This window comes from Oncorhynchus gorbuscha, unplaced genomic scaffold (assembly GCF_021184085.1).
Source record: "Oncorhynchus gorbuscha isolate QuinsamMale2020 ecotype Even-year unplaced genomic scaffold, OgorEven_v1.0 Un_scaffold_1293, whole genome shotgun sequence".
In the NCBI taxonomy this organism is placed as follows: domain Eukaryota; kingdom Metazoa; phylum Chordata; class Actinopteri; order Salmoniformes; family Salmonidae; genus Oncorhynchus; species Oncorhynchus gorbuscha.
In genome coordinates, this window is record NW_025746113.1 from 99,390 (window position 1) to 107,554 (window position 8,165).

General features: G+C 46.7%; 1 protein-coding gene across 1 annotated transcript in view; it reads right to left on the minus strand.

Moving 5' to 3' along the window:
• Nucleotides 1-832, minus strand: part of LOC124022104 (voltage-dependent T-type calcium channel subunit alpha-1I-like) — a gene marked incomplete at its 3' end in the record, with an annotated part of 99,890 nt that extends 99,058 nt beyond the window's left edge. Inside the window, exon 1 of the mRNA XM_046337148.1 lies at nucleotides 579-832. Within this exon, the coding sequence (XP_046193104.1) occupies nucleotides 579-668 (90 nt within the window). The remainder of the gene's footprint in view (nucleotides 1-578) is intronic.
• Between the last annotated feature and the right edge of the window lie 7,333 nt (nucleotides 833-8,165).

Sequence of the window (8,165 nt, forward strand, 5' to 3'; positions counted from 1 at the left end):
TCACAGGAAGTCTAAAGAAAGGCTGGTGTGGAAGGTGGGGAATGGGTTCTCACTTCTCACCACTGTCAGTCAATATATCAGTCCCACCAGTGTCACAGGAAGTCTAAAGAAAGGCTGGTGTGGAAGGTGGGGAATGGGTTCTCACTTCTCACCACTGTCAGTCAATATATCAGTCCCACCAGTGTCACAGGAAGTCTAAAGAAAGGCTGGTGTGGAAGGTGGGGAATGGGTTCTCACTTCTCACCGCATGTTGTCAATAATCAACTGGAATCAATACATCAAATGATACAGTGGTGAAACTGAATTGATCTAACACTTTTTACAAAGTAATTAGTCACAGAAGCATTACCGCTTCGCGGGGGTGACGTTTTGACAGACAGACAGACAGACAGACAGACAGACAGACAGACAGACAGACAGACAGACAGACAGACAGACAGACAGACAGACAGACAGACAGACAGACAGACAGACAGACAGACAGACAGACAGACAGACAGACAGACAGACAGACAGACAGACAGACAGACAGACAGACAGACAGACAGACAGACAGACAGACAGACAGACAGACAGACCTGTAGTATCTGGCAGCGGTCTGAAGTGCAGTCGATGTTCTCACAGGGCTGGTACATCCCCAGGGTGACACAGTTGAGCAGAATCACCATGATACTGATCCTCTCGAACCACGTATGGGCAGCAAAGGGTTAAGAAACACAGTGGACAACCTGGGACAACAGGGACAGTAACACACATACTGAAAGGCATATCATACTCGCAAATAAGCAAACATACAGTAGGCACATACACACACGAACATATGCGCACACACCCACACGAGCATACAAATAGTGAAAGGCTTTCATCATATGATACACAGACACACTCACAGGTAGAGCTGCACTGGGTGATGCTGAGTGGTGCTTGTAAATGAAAGGGATTAACAGACTGGTGCCGGAGGGAGGGGATTGGGGATGTAAAACAAAACTGTCTCTGGCTCGAAGCCAGCTGCACTCAGACACTATATCTGTCTGTCTGTCTGTCTGTCTGTCTGTCTGTCTGTCTGTCTGTCTGTCTGTCTGTCTGTCTGTCTGTCTGTCTGTCTGTCTGTCTGTCTGTCTGTCTGTCTGTCTGTCTGTCTGTCTGTCTGTCTGTCTGTCTGTCTGTCTGTCTGTCTGTCTGTCTGTCTGTCTGTCTCTCTCTCTCTCTCTCTCTCTCTCTCTCTCTCTCTCTCTCTCTCTCTCTCTCTCTCTCTGTCTGTCTCACTGTCTATTTGTCTCCCTGTGTCTCTCTCTCTCTGTTTCTCTCTGTCTCCGTCTCTCTCTGTTTCTCTCTGTCTCTTCGTCTCTGTCCAGGTTTGTCCCAGTACTCTTACTGGACTTCTTTCCTCCTCTCCTTAACTTCATGACTGCAAAGCCAGGTGATCTCTCACATTGCCAGGTGATCTCTCACAAAGCCAGGTGATCGCTCACAAAGCCAGGTGATCTCTCACAAAGCCAGGTGATCTCTCACAAAGCCAGGTGATCTCTCACAAAGCCAGGTGATCTCTCACAAAGCCAGGTCATTTCTCACAAAGCCAGGTCATCACTCACAAAGCCAGGTGAATTCTCACAAAGCCAGGTGATCTCTCACAAAGCCAGGTGATCTCTCACAAAGCCAGGTGATCTCTCACAAAGCCAAGTTAATTCTCACAAAGCCAGGTCATCTCTCATAAAGCCAGGTGATCTCTCAGAAAGCCAGGTCATCTCTCAGAAATCCAGGTGATCTCTCAGAAAGCCAGGTGATCTCTCACAAAGCCAGGTCATCTCTCAGAAAGCCAGGTCATCTCATAGAAAGCCAGGTGATCTCTCAGAAAGCCAGGTGATCTCTCACAAAGCCAGGTCATCTCTCACAAAGCCAGGTCATCTCTCACAAAGCCAGGTCATCTCTCAGAAAGCCAGGTCATCTCTCAGAAAGCCAGGTGATCTCTCAGAAAGCCAGGTCATCTCTCACAAAGCCAGGTCATCTCTCAGAAAGCCAGGTGATCTCTCAGAAAGCCAGGTGATCTCTCAGAAAGCCAGGTCATCTCTCACAATGCCAGGTCATCTCTCACAAAGCCAGGTGATCTCTCACAAAGCCAGGTCATCTCTCACAATGCCAGGTCATCTCTCAGAAAGCCAGGTGATCTCTCAGAAAGCCAGGTCATCTCTCACAAAGCCAGTTGATCCCTCGCACATGCAAACACACCGCACACACACAGTCACATGATGGTGGTTTGGTGGCCTATACCAGTCACCACCCTACTGACATGGAGCAAAACCACTGCTGCTCAACACACACAGATCACAGATCAACATTTCCATATAATTAAACAGTAGCTGGATATTGCCACAGATCAACATTTCCATATAATTAAACAGTAGCTGGATGTTGCCACAGATCAACATTTCCATATAATTAAACAGTAGCTGGATATTGCCACAGATCAACATTTCCATAGCTGTATACTGTATCTCCATATAGCTCCATAATTCATGAATCCAGAGTGATGATTGCTACTGTAAATCTGCTCAAGGACAAGGACACTGCCCAAGGACACAACTGATAATAGTAAAAAAGGACACACACACACACACGGACATAAACACCCACACGCTTGGACATAAACACACACAAGCCTGGACATAAACACACACAAGCTTGGACATTGACACACATCATTTCCCTCCTCCCTGTTTCCTATGAAATTGTTCCTTATCATAATTAGCCTAGTTATCATCTCCTCATATGTTTCTATCAGTGCATTGGTAGGCTACCTTTGAACTTTGACATTTTGCACTTCAAATGCCTTGGCGGAGGTGCGTGTGTGTGCATGTGTGTGTTCGTGCAGAAAATGTGTGTTACGGTACATTAGAGGTAGGTGTGTTTTAACATAAAGCCTGTTGTTCTCAGGTGATGATTAGGGGGTCTATACATGAAGCACTATAGCAGAAACACTCCTTCCCACCCTCTCTCCCCCTTTCTCTCTCAACCTCTCCCTCTTTCTGTCCCCCTCCCTCCCTCCCTCCTCTCTCTCTAGTTCACTGCATCTTACCTTCTTTTTCTGCCTCTACTCTCCCTCTCCCTCTCTCTCTCTCTCCTCTCCTCTCTCTCTCTCTCTCTCTCTCTCTCTCTCTCTCTCTCTCTCTCTCTCTCTCCTCTCTCTCTCTCTCTCTCTCTCTCTCTCTCTCTCTCTCTCTCTCTCTCTCTCTCTCTCTCTCTCTCTCTCTCTCTCTCTCTCTCTCTCTCTCTCTCTCTCTCTCTCTCTCTCTCTCTCTCTCTCTCTCTCTCTCTCTCTCTCTCTCTCTCTCTCTCTCTCTCTCTCTCTCTCTCTCTCTCTCTCTCTCTCTCTCTCTCTCTCTCTCTCTCTCTCTCTCTCTCTCTCTCTCTCTCTCTCTCTCTCTCTCTCTCTCTCTCTCTCTCTCTCTCTCTCTCTCTCTCTCTCTCTCTCTCTCTCTCTCTCTCTCTCTCTCTCTCTCTCTCTCTCTCTCTCTCTCTCTCTCTCTCTCTCTCTCTCTCTCTCTCTCTCTCTCTCTCTCTCTCTCTCTCTCTCTCTCTCTCTCTCTCTCTCTCTCTCTCTCTCTCTCTCTCTCTCTCTCTCTCTCTCTCTCTCTCTCTCTCTCTCTCTCTCTCTCTCTCTCTCTCTCTCTCTCTCTCTCTCTCTCTCTCTCTCTCTCTCTATTGCTATACACCAATTGTTCCCTATTTATCTGCATGTCTCTCCCTCTCTTTTCATCTCTCTCTGTGTTTCTTGCTCCCCGTTCATTCCCAAAGCGTCACAGAGCACAGGGTTGCCTGAGTGGCCTTATAGAAACACTTAAGCAGCGCTAAACAGGCGGCAGTGCAGAATCAATCAGCCCTAATAGCTGGTGAATGTGTTATGTAGTGAAAACACACCACTCACAGAGAGGCAGGGAAGCTGCCTGCAGGCTTACATCTGGGAGAGCTAGTTAGGACATCAGGGAGAAACACATACATACACACAAACGAACATGCTCATTCACTCATTGATGCACACACACACACACACACCACAGGTATAAGCAAAAGTGTGAAAAGTATGTAATCTAACATATATATATATTACTCTCACACACCCAGATACACAGAGGACGATATTGAGTCATTTCACCTTTCCGCACAAGGCCCTTAAAGGGAAAAATACATATACAGTAGGGCAAAAAAGTATTTAGTCAGCCACCAATTGTGCAAGTTTTCCCACTTAAAAAGATGAGAGAGGCCTGTAATCTTCATCATAGGTACACTTCACCTATGACAGACAAAATGAGAAAAAAAATCCAGAAAATCACATTGTAGGATTTTTAATTAATTAATTTGGTCAATAACAAAAGTTTATCTCAATACTTTGTTATATACCCTTTGTTGGCAATGACAGAGGTCAAACGTTTTCTGTAAGTCTTCACAAGGTTTTCACACACTGCTGCTGGTATTTTGGCCCATTCCTCCATGCAGATCGCCTCTAGAGCAGTGATGTTTTGGGGCTGTTGCTGGGCAACACGGACTTTCAACTCCCTCCAAAGATTTTCTATGGGGTTGAGATCTGGAGACTGGCTAGGCCACTCCAGGACCTTGAAATGCTTCTTACGAAGCCACTCCTTCGTTGCCCGGGTGGTGTGTTTGGGATCATTGTCATGCTGAAAGACCCAGCCACGTTTCATCTTCAATGTCCTTGCTGATGGAAGGAGATTTTCACTCAAAATCTCACGATACATGGCCCCATTCATTCTTTCCTTTACACGGATCAGTCGTCCTGGTCCCTTTGCAGAAAAACAGCCCCAAAGCATGATGTTTCCACCCCCAAGCTTCACAGTAGGTATGGTGTTCTTTGGATGCAACTCAGCATTCTTTGTCCTCTAAACACGACGAGTTGAGTTTTTACCAAAAAGTTATATTTTGGTTTCATCTGACCATATGACATTCTCCCAATCTTCTTCTGGATCATCCAAATGCTCTCTAGCAAACTTCAGACCGGCCTAGAGATGTACCGGCTTAAGCAGGGGGACACATCTGGCACTGCAGGATTTGAGTCCTTGGCGGCGCAGTGTGTTACTGATGGTAGGCTTTGTTACTTTCGTCCCAGCTCTCTGCAGGTCATTCACTAGGTCCCCCCGTGTGGTTCTGGGATTTTTGCTCACCGGTCTTGTGATCATTTTGACCCACGGGGTGAGATCTTGCATGGAGCCCCAGATCGAGGGAGATTATCAGTGGTCTTGTATGTCTTCCATTTCCTAATAATTGCTCCCACAGTTGATTTCTTCAAACCAAGCTGCTTACCTATTGCAGATTCAGTCTTCCCAGCCTGGTACAGGTCTACAATTTTGTTTTTGGTGTCCTTTGACAGCTCTTTGGTCTTGGCCATAGAGGAGTTTGGAGTGTGACTGTTTGAGGTTGTGGACAGATGTCTCTTATACTGATAACAAGTTCAAACAGGTGCCATTAATACAGGTAACGAGTGGAAGACAGAGGAGCCTCTTAAAGAAGAAGTTACAGGTCTGTGAGAGCCAGAAATCTTGCTTGTTTGTAGGTGACCAAATACTTATTTTCCACCATAATTTGCAAATAAATTCATTAAAAATCCTACAATGTGATTTTCTGGATTTTTTTTCCTCATTTTGTCTGTCATAGTTGAAGTGTACCTATGATGAAAATTACAGGCCTCTCATCTTTTTAAGTGGGAGAACTTGCACAATTGGTGGCTGACTAAATACTTTTTGTATCCTGGATGCAGCTAGGCTATTAGGTCATATCCTGGATACAGTAGTGGGGAGGCAGCTAGGCTATTAGGTCATATCCTGGATACAGTAGTGGGGAGGCAGCTAGGCTACTAGGTCATATCCTGGATACAGTAGTGGGGAGGCAGCTAGGCTATTAGGTCATATCCTGGATACAGTAGTGGGGAGACAGCTAGGCTATTAGGTCATATCCTGGATACAGTAGTGGGGAGGCAACTAGGCTATTAGGTCATATCCTGGATACAGTAGTGGGGAGGCAACTAGGCTATTAGGTCATATCCTGGATACAGTAGTGGGGAGGCAACTAGGCTATTAGGTCATATCCTGGATACAGTAGTGGGGAGGCAACTAGGCTATTAGGTCATATCTTGGATACAGTAGTGGGGAGGCAGCTAGGCTACTAGGTCATATCCTGGATACAGTAGTGGGGAGGCAACTAGGCTATTAGGTCATATCCTGGATACTTTAGTGGGGAGGCAGCTAGGCTATTAGGTCATATCCTGGATACGGTAGTGGGGAGGCAACTAGGCTATTAGGTCATATCCTGGATACAGTAGTGGGGAGGCAACTAGGCTATTAGGTCATATCCTGGATACAGTAGTGGGGAGGCAGCTAGGCTACTAGGTCATATCCTGGATACAGTAGTGGGGAGGCAACTAGGCTATTAGGTCATATCCTGGATACAGTAGTGGGGAGGCAACTAGGCTATTAGGTCATATCCTGGATACAGTAGTGGGGAGGCAACTAGGCTATTAGGTCATATCCTGGATACAGTAGTGGGGAGGCAACTAGGCTATTAGGTCATATCCTGGATACTTTAGTGGGGAGGCAGCTAGGCTATTAGGTCATATCCTGGATACGGTAGTGGGGAGGCAACTAGGCTATGAGGTCATATCCTGGATACAGTAGTGGGGAGGCAACTAGGCTATTAGGTCATATCCTGGATACAGTAGTGGGGAGGCAACTAGGCTATTAGGTCATATCCTGGATACAGTAGTGGGGAGGCAGCTAGGCTACTAGGTCATATCCTGGATACAGTAGTGGGGAGGCAGCTAGGCTACAAGGTCATATCCTGGATACAGTAGTGGGGAGGCAACTAGGCTATTAGGTCACATCCTGGATACAGTAGTGGGGAGGAAGCTTGGCTATTAGGTCATATCCTGGATACAGTAGTGGGGAGGAAGCTTGGCTATTAGGTCATATCCTGGATACAGTAGTGGGGAGGAAGCTAGGATATTAGGTCATATCCTGGATACATTAGTGGGGAGGCAACTAGGCTATTAGGTCATATCCTGGATACAGTAGTGGGGAGGCAGCTAGGCTACTAGGTCATATCCTGGATACAGTAGTGGGGAGGCAGCTAGGCTACTAGGTCATATCCTGGATACAGTAGTGGGGAGGCAACTAGGCTATTAGGTCATATCCTGGATACAGTAGTGGGGAGGAAGCTTGGCTATTAGGTCATATCCTGGATACAGTAGTGGGGAGGAAGCTTGGCTATTAGGTCATATCCTGGATACAGTAGTGGGGAGGAAGCTAGGCTATTAGGTCATATCCTGGATACAGTAGTGGGGAGGCAACTAGGCTATTAGGTCATATCCTGGATACAGTAGTGGGGAGGCAACTAGGCCAGTCCAGCTGAACCATGGAAATACATGATGTCTGTCTGCACACAGCAGCCACGGGTTCAACTCATCTTAACATCTCTATCTTCAGATGCTCTGTCCATTTCTCAGTTGCCTTTCTACTTTCTTTATTCATTCTCCTTTTGTTACTGTGTGTCTTAATATTTATCAAGCTCAAGCTCTCTCTCCATCTTTCTTTATTCATTCTCCTTTTGTTACTGTGTGTCTTAATATTTATCAAGCTCAAGCTCTCTCTCCATCTTTCTTTTTTCTGACCCTGCCACTTTACCAAGCTCTTTCCACATCACAATAACTCAACTTTTATCTTTCTCTCACTCTCCCTCCTTTCTCTGCCCCTCCTTTTTCTCTGTCTCTCTTTGTCTGTCTCTCGCTCATTACCGTCACCCCTTCTCTCTCATACCCCCCCTCCACCCTTCTCTCTCATATCCCCCCTCCACCCTTCCTCTCTCTTCCCTTCTCTCTCATACCCCCCTCCACCCTTCCTCTCTCTTCCCTTCTCTCTCATACCCCCTCCACCCTTCCTCTCTCTTCCCTTCTCTCTCATACCCCCCTCCACCCTTCCTCTCTCTTCCCTTCTCTCTCATACCCCCTCCACCCTTCCTCTCTCTTCCCCCCACTCTCTCCCTCTCTCTCTCCCCTTTGTCTCTTCCTCTCTCTCTCTCTCTCCCTCTCTCTCTCCCCTTTCTCTCTTCCTCTCTCTCCCCCTCTTTCTCTTCCCCCTTCTCTCACTACTTGTCATTCTTCTGAC